The sequence below is a fragment of the Semicossyphus pulcher genome, unplaced genomic scaffold (assembly GCF_022749685.1).
Source record: "Semicossyphus pulcher isolate SPU_LCO1_2020_fin unplaced genomic scaffold, fSemPul1.0.p SCAF_28, whole genome shotgun sequence".
In the NCBI taxonomy this organism is placed as follows: domain Eukaryota; kingdom Metazoa; phylum Chordata; class Actinopteri; order Labriformes; family Labridae; genus Semicossyphus; species Semicossyphus pulcher.
Window position 1 is genome coordinate 6,463,929 of NW_027211702.1, and position 24,342 is coordinate 6,488,270.

The following is a 24,342-nucleotide window of genomic DNA, read 5'->3' on the forward strand; positions in this document are numbered from 1 at the left end:
TGCACTGTCAAAAGTAACACATTACAGAACAGGCTGCTCTCTGATTGGCTGGCAGGTGTCTGTTATCATATTATATCGTATCATCACAAAGAAAAGTTTAAATGAGAGCTTAAGGTGCACTAAACTGCAGCTAACCATTGCAACAGTATCGATGCTTCAGTCACCCCGAGCTGTCAGCTCACTGAGAGGCTTCTACCTTTTAAAGGGCCTCAGGATCCTCCTCAAATACCTCTACAGCTCCTATGTCACTTAAGGAACCTTTTCAAGAACTTAAGATCCCCTTTAGAGACTTTTACTACACCCCCTCTTTAACCTCCTACATGACCTCTGTTACCCTCAAGGTCATCAGAAATCCTGTCAGGAACCTCAAAGACCTCAAGGACCCTAAAGCCCAATTTACACTGCCAGTTCAAGGTGGGATTATTACGCCTCTGTTACGTTTCATCTTCTATGTAAAACGCACGGAGGCGGAATGGTGGGGCGAAGTCGAGCCGGCATCAGAGGTAGCAACAGAGGCGTAACAGAGGCGTAACAGCGGAGCCGGCAGGGCGGAACAGCGCTGTGTGTGCGTTATGTTTGATAACAGCACAGCTAGGAGTGCATTATCCCTCATATACACTTTGTTTACATTTGGGATCATGGGTTTGGCCTTCAAATTCATGTTTCTTTTCTCAGCTTAGTTATTTGCTATTTGCCTGTTTGCATGTTTTTTACACCGTAAAAAATTATCAGTAATTTAGTTTTAAAAAATCCCAAATTAAAAAAAACATTTCTTCCAGGTTTTTATGTACAGTAGAACCAATATAAAGAATATAATTTCATGTTTCCCTCGGCTTCCAAAGCAGCTAAAAATAAAATAAAATTTAATGTATTTCTAAGGAATAATACTTGTTGATCTGTAAAAGCCAAAAATAAACAGGTATATTAAGAACATTAGAATTATCAAAATAATAAATATTATTCAATCCCCGTATCTCTTTTGCACAGTAAAAGTAAAGAAGATATAAAACACGATCATCTGCATTTATGTTGCAAAAAGTTTCTCCTGCCATTAAAGATGTGAACAATCAGTCAAATACATGTTAACTACAAGAATCTCTCTTTACACCATGTTTTTATTGAACACGCCGGCTCCGTGTTTTTCCACACTCAAAGCATACACAGACGTTCTCACGGGCGGGTCTGGGATTTAACTTCTCCATCAGTTTTAGCCGTAAAGATGCAGAAAAAGTGAAACTTAAATAAATAAACAGGTAGCCGGAAAAAAAGAAACTTCAAACTCTGATCAAAGTGTTGTTTTAAAGGTTTAACATCCAGCAGCTACAAAGATACAAACAAACTGATTTTAACCGACCGCCTTGTAGCTTCAGTTACAGACATGTGAAGATGTTACAGTAGTCAGGTTACATAAACAAGAGCTGCGTGTGAGGCGTTCACAAGCGTTTCTCTCTGAAAACATAAATTAGGGCAAGAAAATTCTACAGACTGACTTTGAAACTAAAAGTAATCTGATTACTCAACTCTCCTTTCCACATAAATTACATTTAAAGTATGTTGATTTCGTTTTAAGATCTGTTCTTAACTCTGCTTCAAATACAATTCAAAAATAATAAACTTCATACTGTGAAAATGTCATTTTTTAAAACCATGTTTTCACGATTAAAATCCACTTCAAACATCGAGTTTCCACCGTTTCCAGGACAGTTTATCCGCTGAGACGACGTGAATACTCTCATTTACTGTTCAGCTGTACAAAAGCTTGTGTTGGAACTCTGTCAGTAAACGTATTACACACATGAACGTGTCTGTTCACAAACATAAACACCTCTGAGAGTGTCAAACTCTGGTTCTTGACAGTCTCTTTAATTTGAATCTGTCACCATTCATTTTTAAATACTTCAACAAAATTCATATTTGGCGGAGTTTGAATTTTGCCCATTTTAGGGATTTATCCGTCACCCCTTTCCTCTCAGCTCCGCCCCCTTTTGGCTGTATGATTGACAGCGGTTTACGGGGCTACATATCCCGATGACATCCACCTGTCGAGTTGAGGCGCCATTAGCACATCTTCTCTGCCCGCGCTGACCGAGTCTGCGAGCGAAATGCTGAAATCTGAAAGTAACAACTCGTCCTCTCAGGTTATTCTCACATCCTCGTCCTCCTCAGCAGCTGGAGTCCTCGCTGCCTGTGCCTCCCCCTCCTCCTCCCCGAGACTTGGCGGCAGCGGTCGAAGCGACGGCGATCTGGCAGCCGTTGGTGACATGACTCATGACCTTCTGTTTGAGCTGAGCGACCTGCTCCCGCAGCATGGCGGCGGTGGAGGCCAGGTCCGAGTTCTGACTCTTCAGGACCTTCACCTTCTCCTCCAGACGTGAGATCCGCTCCAGCTTACGTTTGCGGCACTTGGACGCCGCAATGCGGTTACGGAGCTTCTTGCGTTCGGCTTTTATTCGCTCCTGCGTCTCCAGGTCGATCGGGGACAGAGACGGCGGGGAGGTGGGGTCTCCTGGTGGGTGAGGAACCTCAGGGACGGTCTGAGGGGCATCCAGGCCACGAGCATGGGGCTGAGGGGCTCCACCGCCACCATGTCCTGAGCCGCTACCGTACCCCATCTGCGCTCCAGAGTACGCCATCTGGCCCGGGTTGTAGCTTCCGAGGTTGGTGTAGACGGGCATGTCTCCCCCGGACATCAGGCTCCTCTGGTAGGACGCCTGCAGGGAGACGGTGGAGGACGGGGGCGGGGACATGGGGCTGCCTCCCACCAGCTGGTTCTGCTTGTGAAGGTCAGCGAGCGCTTTGACAAAGCCATCAGCGAATCCTTCTTGCTCGTTGGTGGCCTGGTTGCGGTACATGAAGGGGTTGGCGGAGTTGGGCACAGGGCTGGTGGTGACCAGTCCCTGGTTGGACTGGATGATCAGGTGCTCCAGGTCCGGGGACGACAGCTTCAGCAAGTTCATGTCCGCAGAGGCTGCTGATGCCATCAGGGAGCTGTTTCCGGCGAGCCCCAGGTTGTTGTGGTGCCCGCCTCTCCCACTGCCGGGGTAGTGATGACTGCCCCCCATTGACATGGCCTTCTTAGTCATCAGCATCTTGTTTCCCTGGTAGCGCTCGTATTCTGCGATCTGGCTGAAGCCGGGGACGGCGGGGGAGTCATCGTGGTAGAAAGGAGTCTCCATCTTGGTCGTCATTGACAAAGAGGCGTCTCAGAGGGAATCTTCATAATCAGATTAACCTGAATATCAGAGGGGATAAAAACCTTCCACTGACGTCGGCGGCTGGAGGATGACGGCAGGACGGAGAGAAGAAGAGAAGAGACGGAGTGCCTGCAGGGAAAGCAAACAGATCTGTGAGATGAAGAGGAGGACGAAGAGGAATTAAAGATTACTAAAGTGCAAACTGGGAGGTGCTGCTGACACTACTGATACTACTGCTGTCTAAATGTGTGTGTGTCTGTATTTCTGTATATGTTGTGTGTGTGTTTTAAAGTGGGAGGTGAGACTGAAGACAAATATCCTGCTGGAAAATAATGCTCTAGTGTGTTTAGTGTTACCAAAGACCATATCTAACACTGTGTGATGTGGTTAAACGCCCTGGAAAATGCTTTAAAGGGTATTTCTGGTATTTTTAAACCTGGACCATGGTTAACATGGTTTAACATGGTTTAACATGGTTTGGGGTCTAAATGAAAGTTTTATAATAGCTTTATAATAATGGCTGCAACATAATCCTTGATGGATCAAAGGTCGTCCACTAAAAGTTCGTGTTGTTTCCACTGACAGGCTCAGATTGTTATTCTAAGTGTCTGACAAAATTACAGAAAGGATCCCTACAGAGATAGACCTTTGTGTTACAGAGGAAGATGCTCAGAAACAGTCGTTACAGCTTTGTTTTCAGAGCCACCAAACTCCATTGACAAAAACAGTAATTTAACCTCACTGACAACAGGAGATGCTTATCTATTATTGACTCCATTTAGACAATGTTGTGTGTACAAAAGAAATGTCTATGATTTGAACTAACCATTTAAAAACAGCAATGCATCACAATAACATAATCAGCCTAACGTTTCCTTTCAGCAGTAGACCAGCAACTCCTGTGTTCTGCAAGTTAAAATCACTGTTTTTCTCAATGGAGTCTGGTGTGTTTGCGGCGAGCGATGTAACGTCTGTGTGTGGTTAAAACAATCATCTTCCTCTGTAACAAAAAGGTCTATCTCTGTAGATCCTTTCTGTCATGTTGTCACACACTTAGAATAACAATCTGAGCCTGTCAGTGGGAACAACAAGAACTTTTAGTGGATGACCTTTGACCCATCAAGGATTATTACAGCCTGTTTCAGAAGCAACCGACAGGAGCAGGAGGGAACATTCATGCACATGACATGACACATCAAGCAGAGTGCGATTAAAAACAGTACACTAGGAAGGATTCGTCAGGGATGTTGATTGGCGCATACAGCAGCCAATAGAGCTTCAAGTGTGTAACCATCACATACTATGTGTAACAAATTTAGTGGAAGGGCAGGTTTTGGGTTTTCATCATGTTGGAGTGAAAATAAATCTGAGGAATTGAGCCTCCAGGTGAACAGCGGAGCAGCAGGGAAATCAAAAGGTTAACATGCATTGGATGCTAACCTGCTAGCTCACTGGTCCTCAGCTTTGGAGGATAACAGGCAGAATTTATAGTCGTGATGAAGGGACATAAAAGTAGAACATTTCTACTCTTTCTATCTTACTCTACAAGTTTGCTTGGACTAAAAATTATATTGTTAGTAAAATAGTCCAATATCAGTCTTTAAAATTTTATCAATGTTTTACAGGATATAAATAACTTCAAAATACCGATGCGGCAGCCCTTTGCCGCGTGTCATCCCCACTCTCTCTTCCCCTGTTTCCGACACTATCCACTGTCCTCTCCCCTTAAATACAGGCATAAAAGGCCCAAAAAATTATTTTAAAAAATGTATATATATTAGCATGAAGGTTACCACCAGTCAATGCAAGACATAAGTAAAAAAAAAAATCTTTCTTTGATTGCATGATATCTTGCAGAATTTATGTCACAGAGGAGGATTTTGCCATCACTTCAATTAACATGGTTTTAATATGTTTCTTTGGGTCCAGTATGAACGAGAGAAACATTTATTTAGAACCAAAAGAGTTTTAATTTCCATACGAGCACGAGTAAAAAACAAAAAGCTTTACTTTAACCTTGAGAACAAAAAAAACAGCGGCTACATCACCCTACAGAGCTCCAGTCTGAAGGTATCTAGTAACAAAAACAACAACAAGACGAGCAACACGAGGGTCTGAACACACAATCCTGCATCCTGAACTAAAAAGGGAAAATCTTCTCTTACTTTAGGAAGAGATAAAATAAATAACTCTTCACTCGTAAATAGAAGAAAAGTGCAACCTGCTTTCTGCGCTACGCTGCACGTGAAGTTATTCTGATGATCACCAGCTGCATTGAGTCAGTTCATCTGCAATCAGGGAGCAGAGAAGAGCCAAAGCTCGACCAGTAAACACAGACACAAGCCGGCTGCGTCTCCAGCCGGACACACCAACAAATCAACAAGTCATATATGTATACATATGGGAAAACTCAGGTGAATTATAACAAGTTATAATTAAAGCCACAGTAGACTTAAGCTTAAGCATGTTGTTGAATTGTTCTGACCAGACCTAGATCTTATATCTTAATATGTTTTGTATTTTCCAGTGTCTTATTTTTGCTTGTTATTTTAATGCTCCTAATTTTCTCATGTATGTATTTTCAAACTGCCATAATTATTGTTATTGCAATTAAATTCAATTTCCAAATTTAATTCCATGTACTCCCACTACTACCGATCAGCGCCCTCTGGTGGACAGACGATGTAACTGCTTCTAAATAACCTCCAATACTGTGACTTATCAACACATGTTCTAACATATTCCGTACATGAGCATTAAAGTATCATCAGCTAATACTTTATACTTCTCCAATACACTTCATGGAGAATATATAGAATACATGTTACTTTGGAGATATATAAATAATTATATATGACAAAAAACGATTAAATTAAACGTCTCCAAAGTGTGTAAAATGGTTAAAATCAGCTCGACGTTCACTGGCTACATCATTAAACTGACGTTTTAATCCACCGATAATAATAATAATCTAATAATATTCCAATCAGATATTGATCCAATCAGGCTCTGTATGAATTAAAAGGTGAAATCACGTTTGAAACAATATACTCAGACTTTCCTCCGACACTAAACACAGTAATAATCTCTCAGTGTTTAAGCTGTGACACTTTCTACCTGGTTCTGTCAGGACGGATGTTTAACCCGCGTTAAAACACGGTAAAGTTTCCGGTACCGGTACAGCCTTTAACTTCACACCGGGAGAGAAGCGCGCCAGGCAGCAGGACGTGATGGGTGAGAGCGAAATAGTCCCGCGTAGTAAAAGAACCAAACACAGCGGATTGGTCGTATTTAAGTGTGTTATCACAGCAGAACACAGAGAGCGGAAGTTAATGTGAGTAATATTAATAATGTTTGATATTAAAGGCTGATACTCACAGAGAGAGGAAGAGGAGAGCTGCTGAACGATCCGAGAACTGAGAGAGTGAGTCAGAGAGAGAAAGAGAGAGAGAGGGAGACTAAACACACACACACACACACAGACAAACACACACACACACCGCGCGCTCTCCATCATAAAGTGACTCACTCTGACGCTTTCTCTTCATTAGCTTATTAACACATTTATAATGAAGTCATGTATTTACAGAGACGTGTTTGAGGGATTGATTTATTATTTGCTTTGATTTACTTCATATATTAAAAACAAACTCAACTTAATGACACATTTAAAGGGCTAGAAGACTGTTTCCCCCCCCCCCCACAAGACGATTAAACAAACGTAATAAGACATACACAATAATATGAAGAAGGGAATATAAATGTTTGAGGTGGGAGGCATTATTCATATTTTCTTTGGACCTTCTGCTTGACTAAAGTACAATAAAAACAGACTATATTGTTATTAATATTATGTTAATATTTTTAAAAGCACAATGTACAGTTAACCACTTCCAAACCGAAGTAAATACACCAGATTTAGTAGCAAGGCCGCCACAAATTTACATCAGTATATATTAAAACACTGAATAAGCTAACAAGCCAGGTATGGTGAGCACAGACACAGATAGCTGCTAATTAGTGCTAAAATATAAATAACTTAATACTAGAATGTGAGTGTATAAACAGTGTGTGAGACGTGTTGGACGGCCTGTCAGTCCAATAAAGCGCACACACAGATTATCTGTCTGATATTTACATGAACAAATCTCCCAAAGGCTCCAACAGCACAAACACGGCCCAGAGGTTACGTTCAGTGACTGAGTTAGCTGAGGGGACACCTAGCAGACAGCTAGCAGCTCCCAGCTGTCACTCAAAGAGGCCACGCCCCTAATGATGCATCACTTTAAGCCTTAATATAATGTAAACAGGTGAGTTGTATAAAGATTCTCCCCGTACAGTTGTCATGAAGAGAGAAATGAGCTATAGAGACCCAAACTGTTTTTTGTTCCAGGCTGTAAACATGTTTATTTCTGCTGTAAAGTTTAACATGGGGCTCTATGGGGACTGACTCACTGCTGGAGGCAGCCTCAAGTGGACACCAGAGGAACTGCAGCTTTTGGACCCTTTAGCAAGAAGAAAAAATACTTTCCCTCAATATATTTCTTTATCTACTAATTTTCCCTCCCTTTTTCCCTTTTTGAAGTTATAAATGCTTCTTAGAGAAAACTCCACATGGTCTTTAATATTATTCTGTTGTAAACACACAAAGTCCTTTTATTTTAGTTTAACTGAGCAGAGTCGTTTAGCCTTTAAAGGACCATTTTATAATTATCGACTCACAAAGAAATCCCAGAAAAGCCCTGATTATGTAACGGCCATGTGTGAAATACGTGTCTTTATAAATGAAGTCATGTAAACAGTGAGGAGGACATGACCTCTGTGACCTCAGGGGGAGGAGCCAATGATGTCATCAACGCCAAACAAGTGCAGTTGTACAGTTAGTCAGAAATCAATCAGCTGATAATGGTTTATCTGTCAGTTCTATAAATAATGACAGTCTGAAGACCCACTAACAAGTAATGTGTGTGTGTGTGTGTGTGTGTGTGTGTGTGTGTGTGTGTGTGTGTGTGTGTGTGATGAAAGATTAGTGTGTTTACGTTGGCAGGGTGAAGAAATTATCGTTCTTACTGTAGGTGGAGTGGCCATAATACACACACACACACACACACACACACACACACACACACACACACACAAACACAAACATGCACATACACACACATGCAAAAAATATTTAACTTATAAAATTAAAAGCACATCTTGTTTTAGTAGTTTCTTATTGTGAAATCTGACCTGTGAATTTGTGACTTCCTGTTTGTCTCCAGAGTGAAACTGACTTCACTCTGAGGTTATTTGGATGCTGTCAGGGGGCAGGAGTCCACTGAAGGTAATGGAAAAAATCTCTCTCACACACATCTGAAAGTTATCAGCTGCCATGACATCATCCGAACACACAGGCGTGATGACATCAGAGAGAGAGAGAGAGAGAGAGAGAGAGAGAGAGAGAGAGACTACAGGACAAAAGTTAACTCCTCTTTTATCTGGCCGCTTTTATTTTGAAACACCCGAACAAAGAGTCCTTTTAATCTGCACATGATTAATGAGTGTGTGTAATAATAATGAACCTGCACTAAAGAATGGAAACTCTTTATTAAAACCTGCAGTCCCGTATGTATGAAGAGTTATTGATGTTTATGAAAGAGCTGGTGCATTTAACCTCCGTGTCATAGAGCTCCATTAGGTCAGGGGTCCTTGAGGGGGTGAAGTGTGTCCCCAGCCGTTTGTTTTCACGATTATTCTGCCCAAAAGTAACTCAACGATGATCGTAAGACTTTTGATCTTGGATCTTACATTTAGACGGTTGACCCTGAGATAAAACATATCAAACGGGGGTACATGGTGTAATTTGTGCCAGTTTATGAGTTCTAATGCACCAAAGGTGGATTAATCCGCCACCCAAAATAGTCCCTATCACTATTTCCTCCTGTTTGAGTCCAGTTCACTGAAAACTTCAGTAACTCTGTTTTGGGACCATAAATGAGAGAGCAGTCCTCAGGAGGGACAGATTTATTTTTGACAAAAATATCCGTCTACCTTCCTCCATCCGTCTAACTACCCCACGACTTTACAACACTACATGTTTATTTAAAGATATAATCTCGAGGATTCGTGTTTGTGGAGATATTCATGGAAAAAAAACCCAAGCGGCGCCCAGTTAGTGACGCGTTTTCCATCAGCCAGCAGTGGTTGGTCTGCCAGAGAGGGTAGGCGGAGCTAAGCGGCTGCCTTTCCGCTCTCTGCAAGTGTTGCGAGTAAACAGTAATCTACTATGGCTGAACAAACAAAGAAAAGATGGATGACTACAGATACAACTTCAACAAGAAGTGAAAATCCAAAGAAGAAGAAACAAACTCGACGCTCAGATGAAGCAAACAGTCTGAAAAGGAAAACGACCGTCAGCCAGGAAAATCAGGAGTTACAACCGGAGCCGACCGTGGACGACTGGTTAAACTGGGAAGTGCCCTCCTGCAGTTACCGTTTATCACCATTAGAGGCGCCAAAGAGAGCAAAACTGAAGTCTTCAAGATTATATCTTTAAATACAATAGTGGAACTTCGACTTGAGAAAAAGTACAGAAGATTTGTGGTTTGATGAACTTATACTAAAGTTAGATTCCTTATGCTGTAGAAAATCTAAGATTATAATGCAGAATTGAATCTTGAAGCTCATTAATGAATGTGTTAGCAGCATTATGCTCCTGCAGCTGCTGAAGGTAACGATAGCTTTTACTGACAGCCACTGCTGTCCTCCTCCAAAGGTTCAGCAGGTAAATCTGAGGGCTCGCAGGACGATTAAATGGAGACGAAACATGATACACAAGGTTATATTCCTTTATTGTCTTTGTTCTGTTTTAATTATTGGATCATTTGACGTCTATGACACTAAATGAAGCCATCTGTGTCATGAGGCCCAAAAACAGACACTACAGTCAGAAGCTACAAATGAAAAAGTTTGGAAACCAGTGGTTTGATCATGTTTTATTAGAAAAGTAAAGCAGTGAAGTTCAAGTATAAAACAGGAAATACAAAAGTAAAGTAGTCATAGCTCAACTCTGCACTTACCCTGAACTTTAGTGTGTAAAAGTTCAGTCACACACAGACTCCAGTCTTCAGTCGTGTAGCATTAGCTCCCTCTAGTGCTCACAACAAAGATCTTCTATAACACACAGTTTGTCACACACACTTTGGGATGTTTAAAATAAGTTCAGCTCAGCAGGTCTAAAAAGTCACACGATTACAATATGTCAGTATGTCATTAGGATTCTGCAGCTTTGAATGTTTCTCCCTAATTTTATCGCAATGCAGTCAAAACTGTTGAGATATTTAAGTCATAAAACGTCAGTCATCAAAACAGCTGCAGACCAGCACGTTTGTTCTGGGATCAATGGAGTCTGGTGGCTTCAAGAGACACTCCATCCATCCATCATCCATACTGCTTATTCTGTTCAGGGTCACAGGGGGGCTGGAGCCTATCCCAGCTGTCATTGGGCGAGAGGCGGGGTTACACCTGGACAGGTCGCCTGTCAATCACAGGGCTGACACATAAAGACAGACAACCTCACATTCACACCTACGGGCATTTTAGAGTCACGAATGAAGCTAACGAGCATGTCTGTGGACTGTGGGAGGAAGCCGGAGTACCCGGAGGGAGCCCACGCATGCACGGGGAGAACATGCAGACTCCACACAGAAAGGCCAACTACATTTGAACCCGGATTCGAACCAGGAACCTTCTCGCTGTGAGGCGACTGCATTAACCACTGCAGCACCACTCAGCCCCTTTAAGCCGTTTAAACCCCAAAATTTAAACAACTTGTTCTCTGGTTTGAATCCATCAGAATAAACCTTTAAAATAACATCAGCATGTGGAAATATATGCACATTGTGTCATTCTAAACATGTCCTAAATTAATCTCTTCAAACAGCACTGTCATATGTGCCATTCTCTATATAATATACTATAAAGGCCGTGCATGCAGCGTCTATGAGTGTAGTGCCTGCGGTAACAGAATGTAAGTAGGCACACAGAACATGGGGCTGTCAGGACACTCTTCTTCCTGGTTGGTAGAGAGGCTCTCTGTCTGAGCCTGAGGCTGGTATCCATCACAGCCTGGCTCTACACGGGTCCCCTCCTGAGGCCCAGGATCCGAGCTGCACTGCTGATACCCCGGCTCCATCGGCAGGCTGTACGACGGGTTTGGAAGTAAACTCCTGAATAGAGGAGCTGGTGCTGCTGGCTCAGGTGGAGCGGCTGTGGTGGGTAAACTGAGGGGCTGTGGGATTGACTTTACCGGGGTGTAATTACCGTCTTGAGTTAGGACGGTAACATAAGGAAGGTAATCCGGGATCACACATTCGTTCACTGGTGCTCTTGATTTTTGGAGCAGCTCCCGGACAGCCACGATATCCATACCTTCCCTTTGGCTGTTCTGATCCACCAGGAGAGGATAACGACGAGTTTCATCCTGGAAAAACACAAAGTTAACTCACAATCATGAAGAAGATTGGTCGTTTCTTTGTGTGCAAAAATGCTCGTTGCTAGATAAAACCAATGCTGCAAAATAAGAGGAAAACTAAAACTTATTTCTACCGCAGATTAAAGGATGAATTCACAGATGTGTTGTTTGTTTTCAGAGAGTCATATTAGGATCAATCCGAACCCTTCTGCTGTAGTCTGACAGTAATGTTGCCTCCCGATGTTTCAGACCGTTTTGTGTTTCCAGCAGATGTCTGCATGTTCAGGCCAAGACTTATTGTTGTCATGCCTGCCTGTTAGTTTAAGTTTCCTTTTCTTTTTTCCTCCTGCGTCATGTCTAGTATTTCCTGTCCGGTCCCCGGTTTATGACAATTTTTCCGTGTGCTGATCGTCGTTTACAGTCTGACCAGGCACAACAGCTGCAGCCGAACGTTGACATCTACCACTTGTTTTCTGCTTTCACATGCAGATATATCTTTATAGACATTAATTAAATGCTAAAATCTTGTTTGTACAGATTCTGCATTCATAAACAGAAATCTGTTTATAGAGATCATATAAAGTTAAGAAGCATTTACAGCCATTGTTGCATCTCTGTGAAGCTTTAAACTGCTGAAGCTAAGCCCGTGCAAAAGACACAAAAAGACCTCGCCTAATTCTGGAAGCACACGCAGAGGGCTGAATGCACCCCAAAGTGCGCTGCAGAGCAGACAGCATCTCCGGTGCCGTTTGGGCGTATTTGAATGAGTCATTATGTAAACATTCGGGGCTAATTTGGACCCTTGGCCATGAGGCAAATGAGCCTTGTGGCAAAAAAAACCTAAATCACAAACGCCAGCGCTAACAGCACCGCGCAGTCAGAGTGAAAATATTACCGTCTGCAGAGAGCTGCCCATTTATAAGATCTGTTGTCTGTAAAAACAATCTGCCAATAATATTTCATTATTATCATAAGTGGGAGACCGATCAGTCCGGGGCTGTGCGAGGCTCGACCCCGGCACACGGGCACTCTTTGTCCACATGTGTGGAGCCATTACGCAGGACGGGGATTATTATCTGGACGAGCTGCTGTTGCTCGCTCAACAACTGAAGCTGCGTTACAGACAGTTAAACTAGTGAACACCTGTTGACTGAACTTTACTATAAACTGTTACAGAGCTGCCCCCTCCTCTCTCTGCTCATCCTCGATCTGTGGATGGAGCTGAGCTCCGTCAGTGTGGAGCTCAGTTAAATGAGAGCAGAGAGAGGAGGTGGAGACTTCTCTCCACAATCAGACGCAAAACAAGAGCAAACTGCACGAGCTGTGAAACTTTATGGGCGTGTTTGCGCTTGAAACACCACAATGTGTTCGTGTATTGTCGGCAGAAACTGATCTCCATGTGTAAATTAATGCTCTGTCCATTTAAAACATGATTGTGACAAACCTACCTGTTTCAACCAAGTCTCACGAAGCACTGGCTTCGGGATCGGAGGGTAGACTTTGTGCTTGATACTGTTGAATAAAAAATATAAAAATACATCATCATGTACTCATTGAAACAACTGAGCCAAGTGCATTGAAATGTACATGTTGACTCTCTTACCATGACCAGTTTCTGTAGCAAAGGATGGTGATGAGGGAGAGGAGACCAAAAACAGTGACGAGGGAGACGCACACCACCTCGATCAAGTTATCAGCTGGTGAGTTTAGATCAACAACAGCAGTCAGCTGGTTGACTCTGCACAATAATACATATTTTGTGGGTTGAAAGGAAGAGAGGCGACATACTCAGTGAGTTCAGCGTGGCAGTGATGGATGTATCTCCACAGTCTCCAGCCGCTGTCTTTGCCTTCACTGTGAACGTGTATGTGCTGATTTTCAGGTTTGTTGCTGTCAGGCTGGTGGCCTCAGGATCGTCTACAACAAGAGACAGAGATGGACGTTATAAAGAAACATCCTGAAGACATTTAATCACAAGAGAGTGCACTTAAAAAACTAAACCTCTATCTATAGTCATTCGTTATTTGTTCATACAGCAGCCTCCGCTCACAGGGGAAGAGAGTTATATAAACCAGAGCCATGCATGTTGAGTGCTGCTGATTTTGAAGATTTTGGTTTTAAACCTATTTTGTGTAAATTAATAATAGATAAAGAGGAATTGCTCCGGTAAACTGCTGCACACGCAGCTGCAAAACAGGCTGTAATGGCTGCAACTTCAATCCATCCATCCAGACCTTTTTGTTACAGAGGAAGATGATTGTTTTAACCACAAACAGACGTTACATCGCTCTCTGCAAAGACACCAAACTCCATTCACAAGTCAGTAATTTTACCTCACAGGACACAGGAGTTGTTGGTCTACTACAGTTAGTTTGCTTGTGTTAATTTGTGGCATAAGTGTTTTAAATGATAAGTTTAGACCCAACACAATATTTTTATAACACACTATAACACCAAAAACAAATCCATTGAGGCAGCAGTAGACCGAGAAAGTCATGTCTTCATAGAGGTAAAATGAACCATTTTTGTCAATGGAGTCTGGTGACTTTAGAGAGAGCGACATAAAAGCTGTTTCTGGCTTCAATAATCTTTTCACTGCTTCCAAACCTCATGTATCTATTATTCATTTAGACCCAATAGGCACCAACTGGGTGTCACAATACCTGTGCTGACATTGAGGACTATGTTGTTGTTGTTGTCCAAACAGTACAGAACGTAGCCATGGATGTAAGCGGTCTGGTTTCTTAAAGGTACAGGCTCCCAGGACACCTCGATGTCTAACTCGTGTTGTTTCCATTGTAGAGGTTCAAACAGGTAATCTTCTATTCCTGACAACGAGAAACACTGTTGGTAAAACTGTTGTTAATTTATGAAACAGAAACATTTATGAAGCAATAAGCAAGCTTACTTTTCTCCTTAGCATATCCCTCTCTTCTTCCTATTAACACTGGAGCTCCGTCTGTGCAGGCGTACACTGACAAGGAGTATCTCTGTCCATCTTTAAAGTTTTCTGCAGAGGAAAAATAACAGAAGAGATGATTTGTAGAACAATATAATGTTTAGTCTTATTGTTTTGTGGTCAACAAATAAGCCTTACTGGAAATGATCCTTGCATTAGTTGTATTTCTGGGCACTTTCAGCCACTCCACATCGCAGAGCCCTGACGTAGGACACCAGTCCAGGATGTACCCACAGCTGGCTGCAGGACTAGCAGACCAGGACAGAAGGAAGCTGCTGTTGCTGCCAAAGATCCAAGAAGAGTTCACTCCAGGTCTGTCTGAAAGGTAAGACTCTTGGATTTAACATTCAGCTGCATTTTACGTGTTAATTATTGATGCTGACACTCTAACTATAAAAGCATCCTATAGCATAAAATATCAAGGCTCTAATATTCACAGGAGCAACTCAGCTGATTGCAAAAACAAGTCAGATTATTTAGACAACTATGAGAAAATTAACCTACTTCAAAACAAGGGTGCACCACGCTAACCAAGCTAGCGCAAATTAGAGCTGCACAATTAATCGAAGAAATCATGATCACGATTTTCTTTCTAATAATAATTATGATTGACGGTGATGTTGGCATTTAAAATGCTCTGCCCGTAAAAAAACTATCAAATCAAGCGCTCCCTAAACTAACAGCCGCTCCCCCAGGGGGCGATGGAGAGCTTTGGGCTTCACTTTCGTGGGAGCTGGTATGTCATGTGATGAGCGCCTACATTGCAGCGGCAGTTTAGAGTGGAAGAGTGAACAACAGAGACGGTGTTTCAGTTCAACGAGTGACCGTGTTAACTGGCGACTTTGTGCCGAATGTGTCTGTGGTTACAGAAGCTGTTGGAAACCGGAAGAGAATACGCAGCTGTGCTTGTGAACGCCTCTTTGTTGTTTTTCATTACAAACTCATAATATATTTCTCTGTTACGTCTTTGAAGTGTTGTTTGTGCAAACGTGTCATGTAGGCGACTAACGCTCAGCCGCGTTTTGAACACTGCTCGGTAAAACAGGAAGAGAGCGAGTAATTTAACAAGTCGTTAAACTGAAACACCAGTGCCCCTAAAACGGCTCGTCATCGGTTGTTCGGAGGTGTTTCAGGTTTTGGTCAAGTGATGTTAAGAAGAAACAATAATCAGCAAAGAGGTCATGAAACCTGCGTCTGCGCCGCAAAGCAACACGACTAACCGAGAGGAAGAACGAGCTGCTCCCTGTCCTCCAGCGTCAAGACAGACATCCAGAACGCTGTACAGCGCGACACCCTATCCACCCAACTCCCAAAGACACACTGAAATTACCCATGATGCACCAAATCCAGGTGTTTTATGAAGTTATTTACACTTAACAGTTGTGATGCCTCTTTTGGTCAGAAAACCCCTTCATGCTGATTCAAGGCCTTAGCTCCTCCATAAATGTAACACTTGATCAGCTTCATACCTGGATTGAGGCTGGGGATGATGATGGTTGACGGGGCTGAGCTGCCATTTATATTTCTTGCCGTCACTGTGACGATGTACTCCTCAGTGGGGTCCAGATAGAGGTCAACACTGTGATTGTTGTAGTCCACTTTAGTTGTATTCTGTGGTCCGCTTTCTGTGGTCTTCCTCCAGCTGACTTCATACTCACTGATGTCTCCATGACTCTGGTTGGCCTGTGGCTCCTGCAGAGAGGAAACATCAACGTTAAAAGAGGAATTCCAGTATTGGAGACTCTTTTTACATATTTTGGTGTCTAAATGACTAATAGTATCACAATAGAGACTAAAAAGAACGTTTGTGGGAGCAGATCAGCCGGACACTAAAAGGTTGCTGGTAAGTGTTGTGCTTTTATCGCCCTACGCGTTGCAATAAAAGGCTTCAATAAAGGCTTCATAATAGCACTTAGAACAACTGGTAACCGGTCAACTAACTTACTTTCCAAACAATAATAGTTTGGTTATCCTTTGTCTGCATCCACACATCAAGAGCATCTGGAACTGTGAGACAAAATGATAAATCAGTAACAGGAAAACAGAATCTGTTGGACAGTTTGTGGTTTGCATATGTCGACACTTACCATCACCGCTTGTGCCGATGTTGACACTTGTGCTCCAGTCGCTCCATTTCCAGAAATGTTGAGCTGTTCCACATCGTAGCGTCACATTATACGTCCAATTTGGTATCAAGTTTGTCACTAGTGCAGAACGAAGGCCAACTCCAGAGGCTTCACTCTGAAAACACAAGATGGACAAGAGTGATGTTGAATTACTTTTAAAAACTTGGGCCCTATTTTTACATATTTTGGGGCGTCAATGACTAACAGCTACAAAAAGTTTTGGAGTTGCTCCAGTAGATTGCTTCATTTGCACTGGCTTCCTGTAAAATATAGATTAGAATTTAAAATCCTTCTTCTTACTTACAAAGCTCTTAATGGTCAGGCACCATCATATCTTAAAGAGCTCACAGTGCCATATTACCCCTCTAGAACATTGCGCTCCCAGGATGCAGGCCTGCTTGTGGTACCTAAAGTCTCTAAGAGTAGTGTTGGAGGTAGAGCCTTCAATTACCAGGCCCCCCTCCTCTGGAACAATCTACCAGTCAAGGTCCGGGAGGCAGACACCCTCTCTTCTTTTAAGAGTAGACTTAAAACTTTCCTCTTTGATAAAGCTTATAGTTAGGCCTGGCTCAGGCTTGGACTAGCCCATAGTTATGCTGCTATAGGTTTAGACTGCCGGGGGGATCTGACACACCAAGCTTCTCTTTCTCTCTCTCTCTGACTCTCTGACTCTCTCTCTCTCTCTCTCTCTCTCTCTCTCTCTCTCTCTCTCTCTCTCTCTCTCTCTCTCTTTCTCTCTCTCTCTCTCTCTCTCTCTCTCTCTATCTGTCATATTAATGCAGCTCATTAACTCTGTATCTTCTGGTCCCATTAACATTACTAACCACATATCTTCCCGGGAGTTCTTGTGCTCCCTTGTCTTGAAGGTTCCTGAGGATCGTTGCTGCAGACCACCTGCTGCTGTGGACCTGCTCGACTGCAACAACTACTAACATCAGCCTTCCCCATAGTATCATTATTGTTGCTGCTGATGCTAATAGTAGACCTGTTGACTTCAACTGTTACAATTACGATTACCTCAGCCTTTATCATTACTCTGCTTCTCTCGCTAATTTATTTATTTATTTATTTATTTAGCCAATCTTCACCCTAGTCTACCACTATTATTGGCATTGTAACCATAAGTATGTGTCTGTTGTTGTTCATGTAACAAGGACATATGTTGTTGTGGTAACAAGAACATATGTTGTTGTTGCTCTCTTTGCCTGTCTCTATCCTGCATCTCCTTCTATCCCATTTTCGGCCCATCCAGTCGAGGCAGATGGCTGTTCAACATGAGTCTGGTTCTGCTCGAGGTTTCTGCCTGTTAAAAGGAAGTTTTTCTGCCAATGTGCCGAATTGCTAAGTGCTACTCATGGTGGATTGATGTTGGGCCTCTCTTTAAATAACTTAACAAAGAGTCGGTCTAGACCTGCTCTTTCTGTAAAGTGTCTCGAGATAACCCTGGTTATGATTTGGCGCTATACAAATAAAATTTGATTGATTGATTGATTCATTTGGCAGCCGCAAAACAGGCTGTAATGGCTGCAACATAATACATGATGGGTCAAAGGTCGTCCACTAAAAGTTCTTGTTGTTTCCACTGACAGGCTCAGATTGTTATTCTAAGTGTGTGACAACATGACAGAAAGGATCCCTACAGAGATAGACCTTTTTGTAACAGAGGAAGATGATTGTTTTAACTACAAACAGATGTTACATCTCTGCAAACACACCAGACTCCATTGAAAATAACAGGAATATTTCCTCACAGAACATGGTAGCTGCTGGCCTCAATTAGTTAGTCTTTTGTATTATTGTGTGACTTTGATGTATCAAACAGTCAGTTCAGGTCAAACACAATATTTCTGCAACACAAAAAAAACAACCAGTCAAAAAAGCAGCAGACCAGCAACTCTGTGTTCTTACAGATAAAATTACCCTTTTTTTCCAATGGAGTCTGGTGTGTTTGCAGAGAGCGATGTGACGTCTGTTTCTGGTAAAAAACAATCATCTTCCTCTGTAACAAAAAGGTCTATCTCTGTAGGGATCCTTTCAGTGATGTTGTCACACACTTAGAATAACAATCTGAGCCTGTCAGTGGAAACAACAAGCTCCAAAAATCAGGCACCAAGGATTGCAGCCTTTACGGCCTGTTTCCCGGCCGCTGGCTGAAGACATCTACTGGGGCAATTCCAAAACTTTTGGAGGTTTCAGGTTTTAAAATAATCCTAGTTCAGAGTAGTTCAGAGTGTAGTTCAGAAAATAATAAAACTTTGCAATTATCTCACCCTCCCTTTTTAACTCACCATTATATTTCTTTCCCCATGGCTGATGATCATTTGGCATGTAATATTCACATTATTGTAGCGTTGCACTCCCCACTTCCACCTCAGGGTGACATTCCTGGCATTCACAGTTGAGGGGACAATGTCCTCTGGAGCGAGCATGTGCACTAAAATAAACCACAATCCTCTGGATGTAATTACTAGAAACACATATCAACAGGCCGAATTTTACCGAACAAAAGGCAAATTTTCATACCTCTTTTCATCAGGTCCGCCCTGTCTGTTAGCTCCGCCTTCCCAAGCTTATTCTGTACTGTTAACGTCCAGTTTCTCTCACCAACTTCCACTTGCACTTTCTGAGAGCATCTCCCCTTAGACCCGTCTGAACAGTCACTGGAATACAAATATTTAAAGACAATATATACGTCTCACTTTCATAGATATCCTGACATGCAAAAGCAGAGAATGCACAAGACATTTATATTTGTTAGCATTTTGACACCTATTATGATAATGAATAACCACTGATTGCGTCAAATCAGGGGTCTCCAACCTTTTTTCATCTGAGAGCTACTTTGAAAAAATGAAAGTGGCCAAGAGCTCCGTGCATCACATCGCTGTGACTGCTGGTGGCGCCCCGTGTTGTCGACTTAAACGTTGGTACCACAGATGAGGCGCACACGCTTGTCCTTCACATCCGTGAATAAAAACTCTCCCACTCACCGTGGAGATAGTTTGTTTTCTGCTTTTCATTGGCGTGGCCACCTTCACTTTAGCTCAACTAGCGTACAGCGTAACTGACCCGACCTGTCGATGGAGGTTGCTGCAACATTGCTGTGATTGGTTCGGTTCAGACGTTGACAAACTTGCCACTAGCATCACCGTTTTTTATTTGACAGCTGATTGGCCTATCCTATTATTATGTATTGGAGGGGGTGGGACATCTGTGCTTTTGACTGAACTGAGGTGGTTTCAAGGTGCATTTTTTTGTCATCAGTTTTTTTGTCTGTGAACCTCTTGGCGGGCTACGAAAACCCAGAAGGTCGCGAGCTACCTGTTGGAGACCCCTGTATCAAATACATTTAGTGGGCAGTCACTGTAAGGCTAACAGCTCCAGGCTACATTAGCCTCTCTCTTGAAGTGTCCACTGTAAGTCTGACAATGTGTTGAGAGAACTGTTCCAAGTATTGAGTAGTTACATGCATTCGCTTTCATCTAAGATCCCAATCCGTACATCCGTTTTTTGCCTCTGTACTCCAACTTGTTGCTTACTTTCCAACCAGCATGTACGTTGTTGAAAGCTTGTGCTTCGGCAGGTGTGTCTTTGGTCCAACTGTCCAGTGACATTCGACTGATTCCAGATCTCGAGTTTCACACTGAAGATCCCTGTCACCAGGTGGGTCTGAGTCAGGGCAGAAAAAGGAACAGCTTCATTTATTTACACATTTAAGACTCTGAAATCAGGAAATTCTGCAAGATCAAACTTACAGTCGATATAAGCACAAGCTCCATAGTCAGGGGTTTGACATTTTACATCAGTGCAGCTGAATTTTGACGGCCGGTCCAGGAGGACAGTCAAAGCGTACGTCTGATTGTTGACCTTGGTTGTTTCCATATTGGAGCCATTATATCCAGTCACATACAGCTTTGTAAAAACTTTCCCCGCTGGCAGAATGCAGCAGAAAGTGACTCTACTGCCAACTGCAAACAACTTGTCTCGCGGGAAAACCTCTGGCTCTTTGGGCGGGTTTCTCCCTGCAGGACATCATAAAAAGACAAAGTTAGCATCATTATGGACACCAAGGGACTTTCCCTCTTTCTCATCCCCAGCCCTATTCCCAGTTCGAATTAGTCCTGCGACCTTTTAAGTTTTTTCTCTTACTTGAAGGCACATGTTTGTAAGCTCTCTTTTGCACAAAAAGTCCTTGAATTCCCCCCATTTGCCTGTTTGGATCTGCATTTGGGTCCTTTCCCTGATTCCTACACTCCCAAACTTGGCATAAAAGTAGGATAAGGAAAGGAGGAATGTTTCTGATGATCAAAATGTAAAGAATAGTGAGGAAAGTATTAACCAGGGAGAGTCTTTTCCTGTGTCCAGGGGCTTCTTTGGTCATTGTATCGGGAACTGATCTTGACTGAATGTGAAGCACACTCCAACGCCAAGTGGGACGTCCAGTTCCAGGAGTGAGTGGATCCGATCTGCTCCAGTGTCACAGCAACTTCTTCCTAAAACATAACCAGATTCATTGTTTTTTTCCCCAAAGTTGTTGATATGGACGTCAGCATCATTGGAGAAATACTAACAAACTCTTACATGATGCACTTGCTGGTCGTCTATAAGAACCACCAGCTCGTAGATCAGCACGTCGCGCAGTGCAGAGCAGGACGGGTCGTCCTCCCATGTGGACAGGATCATCTGGTCAGAGCCGGAAAGTGTCAGATTCTGAGGTCCACATTGCAAGACCCCTGAGGACAAGGACCATAGTACATATTAGAGAACATCCCATATCCAGAACATTAGACTGTATTCAAGAAGTGGAGCCACCATGGCGTCAACCATTAGTTTGTGAACTACATTTTTAAAACCTCAAGATTGGCATCTTGCACACAGCCAAGTCCATCCCCAAAAAGTTCTTGTTTTAACCACTGACTGGCTCGGATTGTTACGACAACATTGCAGAAAGGATCCCTACATACTTCAGCCTGCAGCTTCAAAACAGGCTGTAATGGCTGCAACATTATCCTTATCTAAGTATGTAGATAGTACACTTTGACACTATATGTAACATTCACCCATTCACACTCGCATTCACACACTGATGGCAAAGGCTGCTACGTTCAGTGCCCAGCTGTCAATCAGTCATCACATTCACACACCGTTGTTTCAGTGTCTTACCCAAGGACTGGGGATCGAACCACCAACCTTCCGATTGAAAGATGACTACCACTGAGCCACAGCCGCCCCATGTGACAAAATTACACCTTTCAAAGAAAGACCTTCATGTTAATGTAAGATATTGTTTTGACATACATTGCTCTCTTCAAAGCCACCAGACTCGCTGCATCGCTGCCTCAACTGGTTAGTTTATTTGTTTTATTGGGAGACGCTGGTGTTTTAAATAGTTCGTTTAGATCAAGCACAATACTTTTGTAACACAGAATTATAAAAAAAAAAACACCATCAAGGTAGTGATAAACAAACATATGTTCTCCAAGGTAAAACTACTGCTTTTTTCAATGGAGTCTGGTGGCTTTTTAAAGAGCTGAGTCACCAGACTCCAATGACAAAAAGGGTCATTTTACCTCTCTGACATGACTGTCTCGGTCTACTGCTGCCTCAATGGTTTGGTTTTTGGTGTTCTAGTGTGTTATACAAATATTGTGCTTGGTCTAAACTAATCATTTAAACACTTGTGTCACAAATTAACACAAACAAACTAACTGTAGTAGACCAGCAACTCTGTGTTCTATAAGTTAAAATTACTGCTAATTTCAATGGAGTCTGGTGGCTTCTTAAAGAGCTGCTTCTGGTTCAAAACAATCATCTTCCTCTGTAACAAAAAGGTCTATCTCTGTAGGGATCCTTTCTGTCATGTTGTCAGACACTTAGAATAACAATCTGAGCCTGTCAGTGGAAATAACAAGAACTTTTAGTGGACGACCTTTGAACAGGTGCAATTGCCCCAAAGGATTACATTGCAGCCATTACAGCCTGTTGAACTGCTACCGGCTGAAGCAATCTACTGCAGCAATTACAAAACTTTTACTTAGTCTGTTTGTCATTTAAATCCCACTTTTAAAAAGAAATAGTACCCAAGTTTAAATATGTGGTAATTTCTCTTTATGTTTCAGCCCTTGTTTATCGTATCAAAGTCTTGGCCGAGGACGTCTATGACCCCCACCTTTTTACCCAGCACCGCATACTGGAGCAAAGAATACAAATTGAATTATGCTGTGTTTATTCATATCACCAGAACAGATCAGTACAAGTCATGAAATAAAAGGAAAAGCAGTGTTAGAACCAAACATTTAAAAAGTCTAAGTATCTTACAGTAAGTAAACTATACACTTACAGTCTTCGAGGAATGTAAACAAGTAGGCCAGAGCCTTCTGTCAAACATGACGTATGTTGAAGATACACATGAATTAGAGACACATTCTCCTGCTATCAATAACAGAACTCTTTCTACCTGCAGACTATTAGAAGAACAATGAAGACGTACTCACCACTGTCTTTTACATGTCCGTCCTGTGTGCTCTCGTGAAACAGTGAGACCAACAGTAACAACCATGTGATCATTGTAATCCTCCTTACAGTGACTGTTTAATATCCTGGTTTTGTTTGGTTGTTTTCAGCCTTTTCATCAGGAAAACATCCTCTGACTACACCTGATACCAGCGGATACTGGTTGTTTCAGATCTTACACAGAGAATTAGATTACTCTGAAGTCTGTTAAGGAAGAGCCTCAAACACAGAGAGAGTCACAGTGTCAAGTTACTGAAGCACAACTCCCTTCCAGAGAAGCCAATGATGCACGCTTACAAAATCCATTTGCTGCTGGAGTGCTGTTGTGAAATCCATGTGGACCTCAGAGCAGGAAGCAGAGAGGCAGCTTCTGGTAATTGTGAGTCACAATGGGGGCTGGATCAGGCATGCACGGTCAGCTCAATGTTTTCATTCTTGGAAATAACCTAAGAAAGTTAAGTTTCAGTATGTCACTCTGATGGGTCTCCATCCAGACAAGTTATTAACTCTCTTGAGTCACCGTGCCAGCTGGAGAATGCTTGTTGTCAGTCTCTTTCACATTCTTTATAACACTGACGAAGGATTTCTAGCATCCAGGCTGCTATCAGGAAGCCAAAAAGACTGGAAGTAAACAGAAGTTCAGCCATTCATTAAGGTCAGGATACCACAGCCTGCTTGGAAGTCCAAAAATGTTCAAACCCCCGATCACTCAACTCCCACTGAGACCCGAGGCTACCATGACGTATTTTCCCATCATATTCATTTAATAAACAGAAAACTTTAATTCGAAAGTGCGACTTTGGCATTCACGTTAACCCATTCATAGACACATAGCATTTTTTAAAGCAACAAAATAACAGCAAAAAGTACATTTTAAGACTTTTTATTAAACTATTGTTAATGACCTCTCTCGCCCACCTTCAGTACCATCAGGGCCCTCCAGGGGGCTGCGGTCCACACCTTGGGAACCGCTGCAACAGTTGATAATTCAAGTCAAGTCAGAATTCTGCAAAAGAAAATGACATAGCTGCCAGATTTCCAAAGTAAAGCCCAATGTCAAGTGTTTAAAACCTGCATTGTCATAATGTCCAG

At 42.5% G+C, this 24,342-nt stretch overlaps 2 protein-coding genes across 2 annotated transcripts; both read right to left on the bottom strand.

Annotated features, from left to right (window-relative positions):
• Nucleotides 1-972: 972 nt before the first annotated feature.
• On the bottom strand, nt 973-6,605 carry june (JunE proto-oncogene, AP-1 transcription factor subunit). Its single transcript, XM_069677269.1, has 2 exons — nt 6,573-6,605; nt 973-3,275 (listed from the first exon to the last, which is right to left on the bottom strand). Exon 2 carries the CDS (start codon nt 3,186-3,188, stop codon nt 2,163-2,165), a length of 1,026 nt encoding a protein of 341 aa, XP_069533370.1. The 5' UTR covers nt 3,189-3,275; nt 6,573-6,605; the 3' UTR covers nt 973-2,162.
• Nucleotides 6,606-10,052: 3,447 nt separating this feature from the next.
• On the bottom strand, nt 10,053-23,519 carry LOC138605130 (leukemia inhibitory factor receptor-like). Its single transcript, XM_069677228.1, has 17 exons — nt 23,232-23,519; nt 21,319-21,470; nt 21,077-21,230; nt 20,493-20,759; nt 20,277-20,406; nt 19,261-19,397; nt 19,026-19,171; nt 16,699-16,852; nt 16,557-16,618; nt 16,081-16,303; nt 14,750-14,929; nt 14,561-14,662; nt 14,316-14,480; nt 13,441-13,569; nt 13,256-13,349; nt 13,101-13,164; nt 10,053-11,661 (listed from the first exon to the last, which is right to left on the bottom strand). The coding sequence occupies exons 1-17, from the start codon at nt 23,302-23,304 to the stop codon at nt 11,179-11,181; spliced, it is 2,715 nt and encodes a 904-aa protein (XP_069533329.1). The 5' UTR covers nt 23,305-23,519; the 3' UTR covers nt 10,053-11,178.
• Nucleotides 23,520-24,342: the final 823 nt, after the last annotated feature.